General features: G+C 40.4%; 1 protein-coding gene across 1 annotated transcript in view; it reads left to right on the top strand.

The window, feature by feature from the left end:
• The window catches only part of csmd3a (CUB and Sushi multiple domains 3a), a 323290-nt gene that overhangs the window by 230699 nt on the left and 71087 nt on the right, over nucleotides 1-21504 (top strand). The window contains exons 45-52 of the mRNA XM_062985995.1: nucleotides 4826-4906; nucleotides 5212-5325; nucleotides 6169-6357; nucleotides 10194-10340; nucleotides 12495-12683; nucleotides 15659-15844; nucleotides 16785-16979; nucleotides 18966-19139. Coding sequence (XP_062842065.1) covers nucleotides 4826-4906; nucleotides 5212-5325; nucleotides 6169-6357; nucleotides 10194-10340; nucleotides 12495-12683; nucleotides 15659-15844; nucleotides 16785-16979; nucleotides 18966-19139 — 1275 coding nt within the window. The remainder of the gene's footprint in view (nucleotides 1-4825; nucleotides 4907-5211; nucleotides 5326-6168; nucleotides 6358-10193; nucleotides 10341-12494; nucleotides 12684-15658; nucleotides 15845-16784; nucleotides 16980-18965; nucleotides 19140-21504) is intronic.

The following is a 21504-nucleotide window of genomic DNA, read 5'->3' on the forward strand; positions in this document are numbered from 1 at the left end:
GGATCACAGGTGTCCACAGTCAAGCAAGCTTTGCCTTGACGTTAAATTTGCCGGGAACTTAAGCAACTGTGACCCAACTGACAGAAAACAGCACCAAAAAGAATTTAGAAAAAACACAAGCTGGAACCAGAGCTGGGATCTCGAATACATGGTATCGAATCTGAGCGGCCACATGAACAACGATTGGCCTGTTGTTCAGATATGGGCGGGACTAAGCTGGATGGGGTCTCTCTCTCATGACTGGTGCAATTACGACCTCTGCTGACTGATTGATGGTGCCTGCACAGAGATGAGAAAAGAGTGCTCTCAGGGTGTGTCTCTCCGTACACAGAGCTGAGCTGCACTGCACTCATCAAAGTGTAGGTGATAAGATGCATACGGCATGCTGCCCACGTGCCGGAAGGGGCATGGGTTAGCTTCGTTCTCCTCAATCAGAGCAGGGATCGGCATTGGTGGAGAGGAAGCATGACGCATTCGGGCAAATGGACGCACTAAAAAGGAGAACAAGGGGAGAAAATAAAATAAATAAAATATATATTTAAAAAAAAAATAATAATAATATAGAAATTTAAAGTCTGGACCACACACGTCACAGCAATTTAGATCTGCCAATCCACCTCCTTCACGTTTTTGGGAGGTAAGAGTAAAGTGAAGTATTTAAAAGCAACCCCATCTGAATTTATAGCAATATGCTAAGCTCCTGACAGACTCTGATTCTCTGCAGGTCCCTTGAAGCGCTCAGCACCCAGACTAGCGTCTGTGCCACCGGCCCGGGAGTGATCTTTAATTTGATCATTCGGTTCTCAGGTTAACAGCAGCTCCGATTCTCCCCACAGGGGAACAAAAGGAGATGATATTACTGCTGTTGATTCTGCTGACGCTCTCGAACTTTGCAAATAAAACATTACAGCGTGAGGGAATTGAGCGCAATGCAAAGCTCATTACAAATTTAAAAGATAATAAAATGAAGTGGTGGCGTTCCCGGCGCTCCACTTCTGCTCTCCGCTCCTAAACTTTTTTTATGGGTGCTCATAATGCTACTCTTCTTTATCCCCCCGCCGCTGTGAATCAGCGTGGAATCTGCCACTCAAGTGCTTATTTGATGTGAATATTGGCATGTGTGCGAGTAATTGCCGCACTCGTCATGCTCCTCGGGACCGGCGGTAGCGCCCCGGGAGGACTGAAACGTTGCTCCTGGTCTTGCGTGTTTTACGAGCCGCTGGCCGTCTCCTCGCAGAAATGTGATGAAGAAAACAAATCACTGTTATACATTTTCAGATTCTTGAACAGGCTCGTAAAGACCAATAATTTGTGTACTGCATTAGTTTGTTGAACGCTGAGTTACCACGTCTTCCGCTGCTTTTCACTGCCAGGCTTCTTTGCTTTTGCTAAGCTTAGCATCCCGGGATTACTTCTTATAAACGATCTAATATTTTACGTCCACATTTCTAATTATATTACAGTTAAGTTCCTTTACAGATATCGCAAAATCATCAGTCAAAAATATACATACAGATCAGCTAATGTTTGCTTTTATATTCCTTTATTTTAATAATCTATTATTTAATTATTATTTAATCTATTATTAATTTTAATAATTTATTATTTAATTATTATTTAATCTATTATTTATTTTAATAATCTATTATTAAATTATTATTTAATCTATCGTTTATTTTGATAATCTGTTATGTAATTATTATTTAATCTATTATTTATTTTGATAATCTATTATTTAATTATTATTTAATCTATTATTTATTTTGATAATCTATTAAATTTTTATTATTTAATCTGTTATTAATTTTAATAATCTATTATTTAATTATTATTTAATCTATTATTTATTTTGATAATCTATTATGTATTTATTATTTAAGCTATTATTTATTTAATAATCTATTGCATTTATATTTACGTCATTTAGCCGACACTTACAGTTTTGACTTAACCTCTTAAGACCCGATTTTTTTTAATGCATTTTTTATCCTGTTTTAACCTTCTTCATTTTTTTAGTACTTTTGCTATCATTAGATGACAGACACAAGTGTCTACTAATGGGAACAACAGGTCTAAGTTAATCAGAACTAAACGTAATGTCCCCATATGTGGTCTCAAGAGGTTAATACAATTTAAGCAATTGAGAGTTGCTCAGGGACCCAACAGTGTCAACTTGGTGGTAATAGGGCTTGAACTGGCAACCTTCTGATAACCAGTCCAGTACGTTTATGTGTAAGCTACCACTGCCTATTTTTGAAAACCAACAACAAGCTTTCATCTACCATGAACATGAACAAACAACATTTTTAGCCCTGTCCACAAATCTTTCCAGATGTTTGATTTCAGGCTGATTAGCCATTCCATTCCAAAATCCATTATCCCCTTCCACTAAAGCAAAGCAGCCTCAGACCTCCACCATGCTTGTTAGTAGGTACACTGTTGTTGGGTTTGAATGGCTCGCCTTTATTCACAGAAAATCGTAGCAGAAATATTATAAAATAATTCCACAACTGTTAAAAGTCTATGTAAACGTTTGACTTCAAGTGTTTAATCGTCTGTGTAAACTTATTTTAAAAGCTGATTTATTTTGACGTTTAGTGTGATACCTGCTTAAAAGGAAGAAGCTTTCATGTGGGTGTGTGTTTGATTTTCTCCAAAAGCTCCCCAAACCAAATAAATCAACCTGTCAACAACTATTCCTGTTCATCTCGTCTCCACGATGGAAGCGTTCTGTTCTGTTTATTCTGGTCTGTGAAGATCAGTTGTTATAATTAGCATATCTGTACAGCCTCCTGTCAAACCACGCAAGAACGATAAACATGAACAAAATATGAAGGCATGCCACAAGGGTTGTTCCTGGGATCGTTTTTGTGCTTTCGGCTGCTCCTGTATTAAGGGGTCGCCACAGTGGATCATTCTGCTCCCAAATTCCAGATTTGGCACAGTGTTTGCCCCAGGTACCAGATGCCCTTCCTGGTGCAACCCTCTTGTTTTTTTTTTTTCTCCGAACTTGGGACAGGCACTAAGAGCACACTGACAAGGTCAACATCCTTTCACATTCACACATAGGGGCGGGATAGGTCAGCTTAAGGTATAGGACTAGTAATCAGAAGGTCACTGGTTCAAGCCCCACATCTGCCATCGTTTATGTGCTTTTGGCTGCTCCTGTATTAAGGGGTCGCCACAGCGGAACATTCTGCTCCAAATTCCAGATGTGGCACAGTGTTTGCCCCAGATACCAGATGCCCTTCCTGATGCACCCCCTCTTGTTTTTTTTTATCCGAACTTGGGACAGGCACTGAGAGCACACTGACAAGGTCAACATCCTTTCACATTCACAGATAGGGGCCGGGGTAGCTCAGCTTAAGGTACAGGGCTAGTAATCAAAAGGTCACTGGTTCAAGCCCCACATCTGCCATCGTTTATGTGCTTTCGGCTGCTCCTGTATTAAGGGGTCGCCACAGCGGACCATTCTGCTCCAAATTCCAGATGTGGCACAGTGTTTGCCCCAGATACCAGATGCCCTTTGTGGGGCACCCCACTTGTTTTTTTATCCTAACTTGGGACAGGCACTAAGAGCACACTGACAAGGTCATCATCCTTCCACATTCACACATAGGGGCGGGGTAGCTCAGCTTAAGGTATAGGACTAGTAATCAGAAGGTCACTGGTTCAAGCCCCACATCTGCCATCGTTTCTGTGCTTTTGGCTGCTCCTGTATTAAGGGGTCGCCACAGCGGAACATTCTGCTCCAAATTCCAGATGTGGCACAGTGTTTGCCCCAGATACCAGATGCCCTTCCTGATGCACCCCCTCTTGTTTTTTTTTGTTTTTTATCCGAACTTGGGACGGGCACTGAGAGCACACTGACAAGGTCAACATCCTTCCACATTCACAGATAGGGGCGGGGTAGCTCAGCTTAAGGTATAGGACTAGTAATCAGAAGGTCACTGGTTCAAGCCCCACATATGCCTCAATTAAACTTCAATTGCTTGCAGTGTATACAGTCTCAGCTGTACATTGCTTTGGACAAAGGCGTCTGCTAAAAGCTTCAAATGTAAAGTGTATGTATAGATGCCCAACCGGCTGATAGTAGAGGGCTGGCATGTTTCACTGCTGCACCACCTGAGCGCCCATTTATCTACTATATGAAATAAAGCAAATAAATACAAATTCTTCACTATAATAAGAAACAAACTGCCGTGTATGCCATATATGTTCCCTGAAGAGGATATTTTACCTTATTTTACTTTAAATTTGACCAATAATACCCAAATTTTTAGCCTAGTGGATTTGTCATATTCATGTTTTAATTCATTGTCCATTTTAAAGCTTTATTTTAAACTAAAAACCATTCAGTCACGAATAACAGTTGCAGAAAAGGTTAAAATCCCAAAACTAATGACACCCTTGCCCCTATACATGTCTTGTACAGGTGTATGTAAACTTTTGAACTCAACACTACACAGTTCTCACTTCAGGGGTCTCGAGCTTTTGTTCAGCTTCTAGTTTTATAGATTTGATCCTGATAATTATTTCCACAAAGCCGTCAGTATGGCGAATGACCCCTCTCGGACCCCACAGAGCCCCTTAATCCTCATGCCGTCTGGCTGAAAGTACTGAAGCATGTAGCAATGCGCCACACCCGCCAACAAATCCGCCCACCTCACTTATGTGCTCCAACGGTTTATAATCCCAGTCTGCACAATCACGCCGCCTTGTTGGTACCGACGACGCCCTCGCTGTTTAACATATTCGTCTTGTTCTGCTGCTTTAGGCTTCATTTTCCGTTGACCTTGTATTTCACCTCCTGTGTGTTTTCCAGCCTACCAGCTCCGCGTGTGCCAGCCCCCTCCACCTGTCGCCAACGCCGAGATTCTCACCGACGACGGCGAGCTGGAAATCGGTAAAACAAACACACGTTGTTCGCCCACTTATTTATACTTCTCATTCCTAAACTCTCATTAGTGGCAGCCGCTTCATGCCTGGCACGCAGCAGGTGCCTCCCCACCCACCCGCGCCCGCTCCTACTGGGCATGCAAATGTTTAAATTAGCTTGTGTTAGTCTGCGCTCTTTGTCATCCTGAGAATACTTGATTCATCACCATTACCATCGATCGTGCTTGTAAACACTCGGGTCTTGCTAATATGTGTGTGTGTGTGTGTGTGTGTGTTTGTGTGTGTGTGTGTGTGTGTGTCATCACTCAACAGGAGACATCATCAGGTACCGCTGCCTTCCTGGCTTCACATTGGTGGGCAGTGAGATCCTGACTTGCAGGCTGGGCGAGAGGTTGCAGATGGATGGCACTCCACCGGTGTGCCAAGGTGAGCCCGGCGGTGCCGCCTCATTTGTTTCCTTGATGTTTTTTCTCATTATCATGCTGCGCTACACCGCCAGCTCGGTCATTTCTCAGACCCTAAAGTTCAGATGTGACAGGTTTATAATCTTTATGACCATCATTAGGCTTAAATAGACGTTTTATCTCTAAAAGAATACGCACGGTGTCCAAACACGAGCTCGACAGATAGATCCATTCACACCTCTCTTCACATAAACACAATTGTACATGACGCGATGCGCGGTGTTTGTGTTCAAGTGTGACGTTTTCCTTTGAGCAGATAAAATTAAAAACTTGTGCACCAGCGCATCTTAACAAGTTGTTGATGTGAAGCTTGTTTGACTGTGGATCAGCAGTTTCTAATTCATGGTAGACCTGTCTTTTAGAGCCATTTGAACTAATTCCTAGCTCAAGCTCAAGACCTGTGACCCCATTTTTTTCTATTTTTATTAATGTAATTTTTCCCTTTTTCTCCCAATTTAGTCATAGCCAATTAGTCTTCCACTGCTGGAGATCTCTATCGCATCCGAGGAGGGTGTATTCGCCTGACACACGCTCCCTCCGACGTGTGCACAGTCCACGACCCCTTTTTATTCAACCGTACTTCAATGGATTTGTGTGTGAGACCAGTCCTGCACGTGGAGAGTCACACACTGATCACACTCAGTGTGTGATCTCCACGTTCCTTAACTTCTGTACAGGACTTTAAATAAATGCATATAAAACAGAATGTTTAATAAGAAATGGGATGTCCAGTGATCAAACCTATGGTCAGTTGTAACTTTGATAAATACTGTTTTTTATAAGCCACATTGGGGTTTTTTTCCAGTGCAATGTCCAGATAACGAGGTGCTGTTTGACTCGATGGGTGTGATTCTGAGTCCAGGTTTTCCAGATAATTACCCCAACCTGCAGATGTGCTCGTGGATGATTAGTGTGGAGAAGGGTTACAACCTCACCCTGCACTTCCAGCTCTTTCAAACCGAGAAGGAGTTCGACATCCTCGAGATCTTTGATGGTAAATATTGCTGTCGCGGACACATTCTGTTGTGTATTTATGTATTATTAATTTAGATTTCTTTTTCCACAATTAAAAATTTTATTATACAATATTTATTTTTAAATTGTCCTAGTTTGGATATACTTAGTTTTCCTTCACGACCTCCTATTTATTTATGTATGTATGTATGTATGTATTTATTTATTTATTTATTTATTTATTTATTTATTTATTTATTTATTTATTTATTTATTTATTTATATTTCCCCATTTTTAAATTAATTAATTTATTATTTATTTTTAAGTTGTCCCAGTTTGGATATACTCAGTTTCCCTGTGCACTCTGATGACCCCTATTTATTTATTTATTTAATTATTTTAATTTCTTTTTCCCCATTTCAAAATTTTATTTTTACGTTGTCCCAGTATGGATTTACTCATAGTGTTTCCCTGTACACTTTAATGACCCCTATTTATTTATTTATATTTATCTATTTATTTATCTATTTATGTATTTATTTTAGGGCTGTCAAACGATTAAAATTTTTAATCGCGATTAATCTCAGAATTTCATATAGTTAATCGCGATTAATCGCATAAAAAAAAATCTGTGTAAATGTTAGAAAACAAGGATTTTTATGTGAAATGTTACAATTAAAATGGTGAACACATTTTATGCTAAATGTACTGATGTTAAAAACTGCTGGGACAAGAGAAAACTGTAAGGGAGTTTATTCACTCACATACTAGGCAGTAAATGTCAGATTGTAGTTTAGAATTTCTCCATCAGCAAACATTGTAGATCAGCGGTGCTTTAGGTGGGATAAGGCGTAGTTATTGTAACAGACTTTTCTGTGCTTGTATTGTGACAATGGTTTGATGGCCGTTTCTACACGAAGTGAGTGTGTTTTGACCCTTTGGGGCTTCCATAGTGCATGGACTAACGTGCTTGACTCAGCTTTCCGGTATTTGGTACCTTAACAGAATAAGTTAATAAAAGTGTTCTGCTCCCGACAACTTGTGAATATAGCGTGTATTTATTTCTTTATAAGTGCATCACTACAACGCTCGGTTACATTATGTTAACAAACCGCAAATGAAAAACGGTGGCAAGTCCGACATTAAAACGTTTGTTTTAACATAATGTTAACATAATGTAACCGAGCGTTGTAGTTCTACCAGTCAAGTCTCAACATTAACTAGAATTTGCGTTAACGGCACTATTATTTTTAATCGCGTTAAATTGAAATCGCGTTAATGCGTTATTATCGCGTTAACTTCGACAGCCCTAATTTATTTACGTATTTATTTTCGTATTTCTTTATATTTCTTTTTCCCCATTTTTAAATTTTATTATAGCTTATTTATTTTTACATTGTCCCAGTTTGGATATACTCAGTTTCCCTGTGCACTCTGGCGACCTCTGCTGGTTGCCTGACACTCTCGCTGGCTGTATGAAACTTTTCCTAACAGAGAGCCGTAGAGCGTACAGAAACCCGTGCTCCTCAAAGAGACACTAGAAATCACAGTTGCACCAGCAGAGAGGTGATACCCCGTCCAGCCTTCCCTCCCTCAGACACTGCCAGTGGTGTCCTTTGGGCGCCCGGTTCCCTCTGTGCACATGCGTTACCTAAAGTTCATTTATTTCCTACTTGTCATGTTTCCTCATTAGCGACGCCTGACTGTCATTATTGTGATTTCTGCATCGCTGCGTCGTGTTTCCGTTTGTTCTGAGAGAACAGAAATGGCTTTTAACAGAACAATGTTTCTTCATTAGCATATTATATGCTTAGAGCAGTAAAACAAACGGTACTCAACACAAAAAAAACTTGAAATGTTGGACTAATTAATGGTTTGAATTAATTATTATGAGATTTACATTTATGTTATTTTAAAAATGCATTCAGAATGTCATTAGGCTGTAATTACCTAAGTGTGCACAATTAGCTAATGAGTCTGTTGCTCATCATTGATTAGAAGCTCATTTAAGTCCTTTTAGATTAAAAACCAAAAAATCAAGAATCATGAAAAACAGTGTGTTTATGCCCCGTTTTATACACATTATACACACATACATATTGTTTGATGTCCTTTTTATTGTCTGCAACACTTACTGTTAGTATAATTACTGACTAAATATCGCAAAACAAACAAAACTGGAAAGAAGATCAGTACTGCCAATAATTCTTCATAAAATTCAGTTATTTTTTTATTATTTTTTTATTATTTTAGTATTATTATAGTATTATTTTTATATTATTAATTAATTATTTTTATTATGATTATTATTACACTATTTTTTTATTATTATTGTGTGATTTATTATTATTTTTGTATTTTTATGCTATCTTATAATTATTATTGCAATCAAGTTATTATTATTATTACTTTTATTTAATTAAAATTAAATGTGAAAGCAGGTGAATTTCTCTAGTTTCGGGATGTGGGGGCACTAAAGGGTTTAAACTGTTAAATTGTCGTTGGTTTTGTACCCATCTGGCCCTGAAAGTTCCAGTCTTTTTGAGTAATGACTGAAGTTGCTCCGAGTCTAAGACGTGTTGCATCAGGATGTTTTGCCAGACGTTTCGAGACGGATGAGGCGCCCTGCGCCGTCATGATTCAGCTCAAATTGTTTTAGTGAGGTCTGAGTGAGTCACTGAATAGAATTAGGATAATAATTGCACAGTCTAATTAGCTTTGTGCGTGTAAAATCTTGCTAATTAGGCCTCACTAGATTTTACTAATTGTTATATACATTAAAAATAATAATACATAATAAAATAATGCTAGCGTCATCTCTGAACGAAAAGCATGTCAACCGAATCCAACCAGCTTTCACAATAAATTAATGTAAGAACACAAATGATAAAATAATAATAATAATAATAATAATAATAATAATAATTAGTAATAATAATAGTAATAATGGTAATAATAATAGTAATAGTAATAATAATAGTAGTAGTAATAATAATAATAATAATAATAATAATAATAATATTAGTAATAAAAGTAATAATGGTAATAATAATAATATTAATAATAATAATAGTAATAATAATAATATTAATAATAATAATAGTAATAATAATAATAATAACTAATAATAATAATATGAATTGTAATAATAATAGTAATAATAATAATATTAATTGTAATAATAATAATAATAATAGTTATAATAATAATAATTGTAATAATAATAATAATAGTAATAATAATAATAATAACTAATAATAATAATGTTAATTGTAATAATAATAGTAATAATAATAATAGTAATAATAATAATCATCGTAATAATAATAATAATAATATTCATTGTAATAATAATAATAATAGTAATAATAATAATAATAATAATAATAATAATAATAATAATAATAATAATAATAGTAATGCAAGGGGTCTTTAGCTCAGTCCTGCCCTGACCTCCAAATCTAGTTTGGCTCAACCTGCTTGCCTTCATCATGGGGAAACTTTAGTCTTATATTAACACGTATTGCTAAGAGGTGTATAAAATTAATTAGATTAAATAAATGCTTTCAGATTTGTGGTAACAGTTTGGTAAAGGTCCTTTCCACCTCCAGCATGAATGTGCTCCGTGTATTAAACAAAAAATGTGTGAAGGAACGTCAGCTGCACTGAACACCTTCAAAAAACTGTACTAGTGATTGCTAACCAAGCTCTTCATAAGCTCTGGTCACAAATTCCCTCAGACAGACTCCAGATGAATGCACATGGTTTTGGATGGGACGTCCAGCATGCATGTGCTCATTCCTTCTGTATATTCTATGTGATGATGTACAGACATGGATCAGTTGATGCTCTGTACCTTGCTTTTTTCCTCTCAGGTCCTAACATCTACAGCCCGAGCGTGGCGGTGCTGAGCGGAGAGCTGGCCGTGCCCTTCGCCCTGAGCACCGCGGGCCACCAGCTCCTCCTGCGCTGGTCGTCCGACCACGGCACCAACCGAAAGGGCTTCCGCATCACGTACGTGGGTGAGTATCAAAGTATGTATCCCCCCCGTTTAGTAATTCTTTCTCAGTCGCATGCGTGTTTCACGTGCGCGTGTGCATCTGTCTGTCCAGACCACGTGTCCACCATCCGTCCTGTCCATCTGTAAGCCCATGATGTCTGTCCATTCAGTGTTTGTGCTTGTCTATGATTAGAAATGAGATTTAAAGGAGCCGTTCTAATGGAATGCATTTATAGTCATACGTCTTCAAATACTGCCTTTACATACTTAGTGGCCATTTTATTAGGTACACCTACAAAATTTGACCTGTTTTTGATTGCATTTAATTAAATAAAGTTAAAATAAGTGAATATGTGAATAAGTGAGTTATAATATTACAACTGCATGTGCAACAAGTGCCTGGGTTTGATTCCTGAGCCGGGCTGTCAGGGTCCTTTCTGTATTGAGTTTGCATGTTCTCCCTGTGCTTGTGTGGGTTTCCTCTTGGTGTTCCGGTTTCCTCCCACTGTTACATATACTGTACATATACATGCAGTCAGGCCAACTGGAGATACTAAATTGCCCTAAGCGTGAATGTTTGAATGTGTTGTGATGGACTGGCGACCTGTTCGGGTGTTCCCTGCCTTTCGCTCAATAAATCACACACTGTGACCCTGACCAGGATAAAGCAGTGGCAAAACAGACAATGAATGAATAAATGAATGTGTAAAAACAGCACATACCTCACTTTATGTCTTATTTTTCCAGTACGTTTAATTCAGTGAGGATGTGTTTAATTATTTTCATGAATCAGACCCACTGAATCAGACCCACTGAGACCCTGACCAGGATAAAGCAGTGGTAAAACAGACATTTAATGAATATATGAATAAGTAAATACCTCACATTATGCACTTTGCAGGACACTTTGATCTGAAGTGAACTGTGTTTCAGTAATCGATCAGCTGGTTACATAACGAGCACTAGTGGAGTAATACTGCCACCTCACTGACCCCTCCAGAGAACTCCAGTACCCATTACATAATGGTACCAGTTAAAGTAGGAACAGAACACAGGTACTCAATCAGGATTCAGGCAGTTTTTACCAATTTGCCCTCTTGTGAAAGTGGAAATACACCACATGGCCAAAAGTATTCGGACGCCTGACCATGAGCCTGTTGTACATCTTATTTCATTAACACATTGTATTAACATAACACAACGCCTTTATTTGTCATGTATACATGTACACGTTTACAGTACAATGAAATTCTTTCTTCACATATCCCAGCTTGTTTGGAAGCTGGGGTCAGAGCGCAGGGTCAGCCATTGTATGGCGCCCCTGGAGCCGAAAGGGGTTTAGAGCCTTGCTCAAGGGCCCAACAATGGCTGCATAGCAGAGCTGGGATTCGAACTCTCAACCTTTCAATTGACAGCCCCAAGCTCTACCCACTAGGCATCCACTGTCCCTATAAAGTGACCTCTAGTGATCTCATCAACTAGAACACCAGCTGCTCTTCTGAGAAGGCTTCTCACAAGACAGGGCAGTGGTAGCTCAGTGGTTAAGGTACTGGACTAGTAATCAGAAGGTTGCCGGTTCAAGCCCTCCCACCACCAAGTTGCCACTGTTGCCACTGTTGGGTCTCTGAGCAAGGCCCTTAACCCTCAATTGCTCAGAATCGTGTTCAGTCATAATTGTAAGTCGCTTCGGATAAAAGCGTCTGCTAAATGCTAAAAATGTAAATGTAAAAAGACTTTAAAGTATGTCTGTGGGAATTTGTGCTCATTCAGTTAAAAAGAAGACAGCATTTGTATGGCTGGGTACTGATGTTTGATGTTCCAGTTCATTCCAAATCTGATCAGGGCTAAAACACATGAATGAGCAAGTTTAAATTGGCGTCCCAATACTTTTGTTTATATAGTGTGTAAAATAACTGTACCAGTTCCTCTAGTCATATAATATGTGGCCATCTGGGGTTCATTTCTATTGATAGAAAGCACCAGAATAAGGACCTAATGCTAGACAATTAAAAGGTAGTTGTGCCTAATAAATTGGCAGAGAACGTATATGAACACACATAATGTAATAATATGTGTATAATTTAGTCTGTATTTAATTGTACATTAAGGAATGAATGTATATGCCACGCTGTAACAGTTCCAGTATGTTGCTCATTTCCTGTGCGTTTATCTGTAGCAATGTACTGCAGTACCCCAGATTCTCCACAGCACGGGTTCGTGGTCAGCCAGACTGGCGGCCATGCCAACAGCGTTGTTCGCTGGGCCTGTGACCGAGGGTACAGGCTTATCGGGAAGAGCATGGCCGTCTGCAAGAAGACTGACTTCGCATTCCTGGCCTGGGACGCTTCCGTACCGGCATGTCAAGGTATGAGCTAATAACTGAGATAATGTAGTACACTAGTATAAATGCTCAGATTTTATATAATATTATTCATTGTTAGAGTTTCTAAGGTGTTTGAGTGGTCAGCGGTAAATTATGCTGGATCTTTACCGCTGGCTTCCAGGGTTCAAATCCCCAGTTGTGCTATCAGCCGGTTGGGCATCCACATACAGACAAGACTGGCTGTGTCTGAGGTGGATGGTCAAGGCCCTGAGATGGATTGGCATCCTGGCTGGGGTGTGTACTTAATTGTGGTGGAACAGTTTCAGGTTAAATTTCTTGATGCGGTGGTAGACTGTGTAAAGTGACGACGGTTTTCCGAAGTACTCCAGAGCCCATGTTTAAAGTTCAATTTTACATGGTATAAGTAGCAGTGAAATGCTTTTACAACTGCCTGGTCACATTAGTATCAAATAACGAGGGGAACAAAAAGACAACGTAAAGTACAAAATAGAAACAACTTTACAAAAAATATAGAAAATATAGGAAAATATTGAAAAATTGAAGTAGAGATAAAAACTTTAAGTAGATATTAAAGTCAAATTATAGTTTGTTTGTTTGTTTATTAGGATTTTAACGTCATGTTTTACCCTTTTGGTTACATTCATGACAGGACAGATAGTTACTCAGTTCACAAGGTTATATCGAATACAGTCATGGACAATTTAGTGTCTCCAGTTCACCTTACTTGCACGTCTTTGGACTGTGGGAGGAAACCGGAGCACCCGGAGTAAACCCACGCAGACACGGGGAGAACATGCAAACTCCACACAGAAAGGACCCAGGACCTTCTTGCTGTGAGGCGACAGTGCTACTCACTTAGAGTCAAATTATAGCAGATATTAGATATAGGCTGTATTTAAACAGTAGCATGGCGGGTTTTTATGCAGTGCCATCTGAGGGCTTGAAGGTCATGCTTATTCAGCAGTGGCTTCCGAAATGTACCTTTAAAAATCTAATTTAATCAAGCTAATTAATTAAAACTAATTTTTAATTAATTTTGCTTTTAAAGACTGAGCTTTTGGTGGATCCTCTATTTTTTTATTATTTTTTGTACTTATATGTTGTCATACAAGTTATCATAAACACATACAGTATTTTACATTTGTTGATGCCAGTTATTGGTTAATAATAACAAAGCAAGCAGAGCCAGATGAAAATACAGATCAGTGAATATTTTGGGCAAAGTCAAGGTACAAATGAGGTGTTCAGATAAAAAAAACTCTGCTGATAAACAAGACAATAGCAGATCATTAAAAATGTGATTTCATGCAAAGCCTTTCATGTTCTTTTGTGTGTTAGAGGCTTTTATTAGGTGGCTCATCAATGCGGGAGCAGGTTATGTCAAGTGGCCACAGCAGGCATCAATCCTGCCTTTGTTCCTCCTAATGAACGCTGTTAAACAACAAAGATCCGTCTCGTTCCACGTGCCGTTATTAGCATGCTACGTGCGCACCATTGTTGCTTTGATTTATTTCATTAGATTTTTAGTGCTCGATAATTGCACATCTCATTATGTCTCATAGCTTTATTGATGCCGGCTTTGAACCAGTTCCAGGACCTGTTTGCCTTCCCAGGACTTAATTAAAAAAATATCTGCCCCGTTGCCTAATCGGATCCTCTCCCTGTTTTACGACTTTATCCGGAGCAGAAGCAGGATCAGGGGTGAATCTAAATTAATTGGTTGGTTTGAGATTCTGTGAGGGGTTTTTTTCTTAATTTTGAGCGACTGGTTGTTCAAAGGACGGCGGTCAAATCGGAGTTCACCGGGTGCACGTGGATCAATGGCTCCGAGCAGCGTCTGAGGAAGTGACGTGTATTTTAAATAATTGTGGGTAATTTGCTGTTCCCCAGGGCGCATGTATTTCTGCTCATCTTCTGCTACCCATGCATTAACGCCGGGGGAACTGGATTCTTAATTATCGCCATTAAGGAATACAGAAAATGCACACGAATGCCTTAATTGGAGCAAATTAAAAACCTCCCCTGCTTACTGTTTACAGATTTCGCTGAATCACTGTTAGTCATTTTGCTCTCATCAGGGTGTTTTAAAAGAAAGAAGTAACTCCAGTATGTACAATTAGAATAAAAACATGGCTAGTATTTTAGAAATACAAGGGATCTTCAAAAAGTTTCCTCACTTTTATACTGTTTTGGTTATAAGCGGTGAGAGTGCAGTAGGGAGGAGTAGTAATCAGTCGTGTCTGAGAGACACTTATAGTCCGGATTTAGCTCCATCTGATTTGGACGCTCAAAGAAGCTTTATGTGGAAGAAGATGCGCTAAACCAAAAACTGTTTTTGCTTACGGCATTAAAAAGTTGGTACAACGCTGAAAAAATGCATCAGAAGGTGACGATGTAGAAAAGTGATGTTATTTGTTTCTGAAATTATTAATAAATAGAGTTTAAAAAAGTGCAGAAACTTTTTGAAGAACCCTCGTAGTGATTACTTTATACTAACCATTCGGAATCCGGCAACTAATCCCACAGTTAACTTAATTAGCTGTTGCAGACATTTGTTTGTTTTTTTTACCTTCTGCAATACATAATTGTATCAAAGGTTTACAATAAAAGCAAGGCTAAAATCTGCTTTCTGAACGTTCTCAATGCTAAATCCCTTACACAGAATTGTATTACACTGTCGGACAGCAGCTAGACGGGCTGGGAGTGACTCACTAAGCTAAGAAAAAGTTAAGAATAATTAGCTTGTGTTAAATCCTTAAATCTTTTTACTTTTAGAGAGCATTCTTAGATATAAAAATAAAACTCATATCTGCCCTAATAATTCATTTTAACAAAGATCCACGACCATTCCAAAGAACCCTTGAGGAGCATTTTCTGATAAAGGTGTTGCAGCCCAGTTCTTATGATTGACATGATCCAGTCCTGACCAAAACACTCTCGTGTGGTTTTAATCTCAGTATTTGAGCTAAAACTCAATTACCCACTCTCTTTTCCAGCTGTGTCCTGTGGCATGCCGGTGGCACCTCAGAACGGCGGTGTGTTGGCACCGGACTACTCGGCGGGAACTCGAGCTACTTACTTCTGCAACGAGGGCTTCAGGCTCTCGTCGAAAGAGGTGACCAGCACGGTGTGCCAGGCTGACGGCTCCTGGAGCAGCCATAACAAGATCCCACGCTGCACCGGTGAGTCCACCGCTTCATTAGTGTGATTGGCATTTTGCTAGATGAGTTTCGTCCGGATGAAGCCGTCTATCATCGACATCTCCAGTGATTCATCCTGCTCAGAAGTTTCATATACCATCATTTCAAAAAGTTTGATCCAGGAAGTAGTTTAACTTAAATTAATCTTAGTTTTATTGTTCCACAGTTGATAAAAGTTATTTTATACAGTGACACTCAGCTATAACAACAGCCACTCTTCTGACAAGGCTTCTCACAAGACTTTGAATTATGTCTGTGTATGGGAATTTGTGCCCATTCAGTCAGTGGGCACTGATGTTGGTCCAGAAACCTTCAACTGATGTTTCAGTTCATTCCAGAGCTGTTCAAAGGGGCTGAGGTCAGGACTCTGTGCAGGACACTGGAGTTTCTGTAAACCGAGCTTTTCTTAATGTCATGTTGAAACAGGAAAGGGCCTTCCCTAAGCTCTTGCTGCAAAGTTGGAAGCACAATAGTTCCTTATTATCTATATATAATTCATTTATAAACCTGTTAGCAACTGTTGTGGCTGAAACACATCAATATAAGATTATACAAGGTGTCCCAATACTTTTGTCCATATAATGAATGTATAAAAAACTGAACTGATTGAGCAAAAATATTCTGTTGCTATTAAAATCCACATTAAAATCACTTTTAAATAATAATTCTCCATATAAACACCAGGTTTCATTTTCATGTGGCACAAAATTCTAATGTTAAGCTATAAGCTTAAGAAAGAAGAAAAAACAACAACAGTTACTCAAAAAAGATTGCCGGATGACCTAGAAACAGCAGGAACATCAGTTACCTGAAAGAAAATATATAATATATAATAAATTACACTTGAACACTTCTTTCCTCAGACAGTAGGAGGAACCCAAAAGGTCTTGATGTTTACTGTAGTTCTCTGTTCCTCCCACAGTCATGGTGTGCCCGAGCATCGGCTCCTTTACTCTGGACCACGGCAAGTGGAAGATCATCAACGGATCACGCTATGAATACGGGACCAAGGTCTCCTTCAGTTGTAACCCTGGCTACTACCGCCTGGGCCCCGCCCACATTCACTGCATGTCCAACGGCACGTGGAGCTGGAGAAACGAGAGGCCGCGATGCAAGAGTGAGTTCAGGACCGAAGGGTTTTGGCAGTAACACGGCTGCTTTTATACTCATTTCTTGACCCCTCCAAGGTGTTTGTACTGGCACCTCTAAAGCTGGAGTTAAATGGCTGTGCTAGTTCTCTGATAATCTTTGTAGAGCAAGTGACCCAGGGAGTCACATTAAAATCACTCACGATACTTAAAGGTAGCTCAATATCAGCTAATATTGATACTGATCCATTAGAGACCTCCAAGCGCTACCGACTAACTCATTAAAATATATAAAACTGTATATGCATTACCTATTTTCCATCCTTTCTCCAAATTCAGACGACACATTGGCTCGGTGGGTAGCACTGTTGCCTCACAGCAAGAAGAATCTGGGTTCGATTCCCAGGTGAAGCGGTCTGGGTCCTTTCTGTGTGGAGTTTGCATGTTCTCCCTGTGTCTGTGTGGGTTTCCTCCGGGAGCTCCGGTTTCCTCCTACAGTACAAAGACACACAAGTGAGGTGAACTGGAGTTCAGTCATGGCAACCCAGTGGGAACCCGTCGATCTTTCATTGCTGCCGCCAGTCCCACCCCCGATCGACACCCTCTTTATTTGCCAGGGTCTGGGTCTCAAAGAGATGACAGTATCTCGTTTGAAGGTGCAGAGGCCGCACCTACACCAGTGATGAAGAACTTAATTTAGAGCCAGTTATGTGTCTGTGTAAGCGCCCAGACGGCTGATAGCACAGCTGAGATTGGAACTCAAGAGCTTGAGAGCTCACCGGTGGTGGACTAGCATGTTTTAGTGCTGCACCACCCTAGTGCGGTGACAGATTTTTACTGAATGTCACACATGAACAGAGTACTACGGTACCCTCACGGCATTCCTCCGCCGCTCATTCTGACACCTCAAACAGAAAGTTGGAGCCAACACCCCCCCCTTCCCAAGAAATGTCCAAGTGTTCCTGTCAAGTGCCTGAATAGGCCAGTGGCCTGATAAAGTCCTACAGTCTTAGACATGGATTTAGGTCACATGAGTTCACATCATTTAGGGCCATAATAAATCTCATATATATTTATATTTGGGTTCTAAGAATCTACCCCAGTTCTCATTTTTTCCGTGTGAGGTTTCTTGGTACGTTGGTTTCCTCCCAGCTCCTCAAAGCATGCAGAGGGTAAGTTGGCAACTCTAAATAGCCCCTAAATTTGGATCAAATAGGCACTGAAACACTGGGGGTCCAGTGCCACCCACTGACCCTGGGCACAAGGGTGCCAATTAATTACAGGCCAGCTAAAACATTCCCTCCATACCTTCATAAATCCGTATCCAGAGTAAGGAGTCTGTTTTTTTTAACTCTGGTAATCCTGGTCAGTGATGCGTAATCGCTCTCATCATGACGTCTACACTTTTACTTGCTCAAAGCCGTTTATCATCATCAGTCCAACGCTGTGTAAAAAAATATCAATCATCCTTTACAGAAAGTTGGCACAAACACGAGCTCAGAGCTCAACAAGATGTTCCTAAGAAAGAAGCCAAACGTTTTCAATTAAATCTCCACCCTGCCTGACTGTCAAACCAAGGGTGACTAAAAGTGCCAGCGCTTTTCCCAAGCTGCAAATATCCAAATGAACGAGGGCTGAAGTTTAAACTAGATGCTGTAGCGGAGGCTCGGGTGTACAGCTCTGGCTCAGATTTCAGGATTAACGAGGGTCATTAATTAAAGTCAGGTCTGCGTGTTGGATATGTATCTGTAATCCTCAGTAAATAGGCTCGTTATGAAAGCCTGGGTTTGATCGGGGCTGCACTGAAGCTGCTGTTCACCGGGACGTGATCCACATTAGTCGGCTCTGCAGAGACTCATGTGCTCTTGTGTCTTCCGTGGTGTGATATGTGTTTCAGGGAGTTTGTGGGGGGGCAAAATACAGGCCATTAAATTGGGTGTAAATTACAGTTGTACCTTTGACTTTGAGATAGACGCCAGCTCATTCCTCTGCCTCTCTGTCGCCTCTTACTTCAGTTATTTCTTGTGGGATGCTGCCGACTCCTCCTAATGGGAAGAAAATTGGAACTCAAACGACCTTCGGAGCGACAGCCATTTTCACCTGCGACGTCGGCTACATTCTGGTTGGATCCACGGTGCGCGAGTGCCTGTCGTCGGGGCTGTGGAGAGGCATGGAGACCCGCTGCCTGGGTAAAGCACACTTATTATATTCATTATGTTTAAAAAACACACATGCTCACACACATGCTCTCAGTCTGGTGTCCACATACATTATATACACTATTTTAGGACCCACATTTTGTCCATGATTTTTTACGCAACCCAGGCAACACAAACAACGCATCTTACTCTCTCTATACAAGATGTATCATAAAGCCTCCACAAGGGGGCTTTCGTGTACAAGTTTATTTTGTTATTATTATTTATATGAATCTCTGCGACCCATTTTTTTTGGCTCGCGACCCACCTAAGGGTTGCGACCCTGAACTATATATATAGAAACATATTGGGACATTCCTTACAATTATTGAATTCATATGTTTCAGCCAGGGCGGCACGGTGGCTCGGTGGGTAGCACCGTCTCACAGCAAGAAGGTCCTGGGTTCGATCCCCAGGCGGAGCGTTCGGGGTCCTTTATGTGCGGAGTTTGCATGTTCTCCCAGTGTCTGTGTGGGTTTCCTCCGGGAGCTCCGGTTTCCTCCCACAGTCCAAACCATGCAGTCAGGTTAATTGGAGACACTGAATTGCCCTATAGGTGAATGTGTGTGTGTATGTGTGTGTATGTGTGTCTGTCCTGCGATCGACTGGCGCCCTGTCCAGGGTGTTACTGTGTGCCTTGCGCCCATTGAAAAGCTGGGATAGGCTCCAGCACACACACCACCCCAAAACCCTAATTGGATAAGCGATTAAGAAAGTGATTTAGTGTTTTAGTTTTAGTGATTTAGTGGTTTAGTGTTCATCACCACTGAACAGCTCGAACATCAACTGAGGCTTAATTGACCAACATCAGTGACTGAATGGGCACAAATACCCACAGACATACTTCTTAGTCTTGTGAGAAACCATGTCAGAAGAGCTGTTGTTGTTGTAGCGGACAAGATCACATAGAGGTCACTTTGTGTTAATAGCATTTGTTTTGGAAATGGGACGTCCAGCAAGCTCATGGTCAGGTGTCCAAATACTTTTGGCCATATAGTGTATATAGGGAAAAGGTATTATGTACATTGAACAAGTTACGATCTGTTATTGGTGTCGACATTTCCAAGTGGTTCCTAGCACTTTCTTACTAACAGCTCTCTCTCTCTCTCTCTCTCTCTCTCTCTCTCTCTCTCTCTCTCTCTCTCTCTCTCTCTCTCTCACGCGATTGTTCTCTCCTGCTTTTAACTCCATGTTTTTTCCCCTATGGTCTCCTCAACTCATCCATCACCAACTTTGAGCTTTTCACGTCCTCAGGAGGCGACACCGACCCTATAAACCCCGATTCCCACAAGTCCGCTGGCTTCCCATCACTTATAAAAGCAACTAAAAAGCCCTGAGAATAAATACATTCATTATTAAGCCTTTCAGACCTTCAGTCGACCCGCAACCCCGAGACGCTGGACTGCTCACTTCACCCACCGCATGGCAGAAAATAGTCTGAAACAAAGCTTTCAGCTATCAGGCTTTATTCATCCAATCCCACAGCGGTGCTTCTCAACCATGAATACAATTATTACTGAAACTTAATGTTGTGGGTGTTCTGAAAACATGCTGGACTGAAATATACACAGATCTGCTCAGATAATTAAATGGGAGATGTAACTTTGTACCAGGGCCTCTTAATTCCTTGTTAGTGATGATGACATCTGAATTAGAAGCTGTTGAAACTTGGGTGACTCTGACCACAGTCAAGCAAGCGTTTGTTTCTTCTAAGAGGCTGCTGTGCATCATTGACAACATGTGTCCTTCTATTCAGCAACAAACTTCATTTAAGCATTTATTAAGCATTTCTCTTTTTCCACCCAATCTTGTCGTTTCCAAATTACTCCACCCAGACCCAGAAGAGCCTTCAACCACGACCACTTCTCTTCACCTGTCATAGAAGGAGCCACATAGAGAGCCGTATTGCGTACTGAGTCTGAGTCATGCATTACTTTTTGTGAGCCTACCACCTCTCATCCAGATAGAGGATGCAGCAAAAACGCCCCCCCCCCCTCCATCAGACACGGCCAATCATGTCTGTGTGGACGCCCGTACGATCGATAGCACTAGATTCGAACTCAGATCTCAGCAGTAATGAGCTAGCGTTTAGACCTATATACACTGATCAGGCCTAACATTATGACCACCTTTCTAATATTGTGTCGGTCCTCCCATACGCAACAAACTGTGATGCTCTGTGTATTCTGACACCTTTCTATCAGAACCAGCATGAACTTCTTCAGCAGTTTAAACTACAGTAGCTCGTCTGTAGCCTTTGCTCCCCACGTGCATCAATGAGCATTGGCCGCCCATGACCCTGTCGTCGTTTTACCACTGTTCCTACCTTCGACCACTTTTGATAGATACTGACCAC

This window comes from Trichomycterus rosablanca, chromosome 23 (assembly GCF_030014385.1).
Source record: "Trichomycterus rosablanca isolate fTriRos1 chromosome 23, fTriRos1.hap1, whole genome shotgun sequence".
Lineage (NCBI taxonomy): Eukaryota > Metazoa > Chordata > Actinopteri > Siluriformes > Trichomycteridae > Trichomycterus > Trichomycterus rosablanca.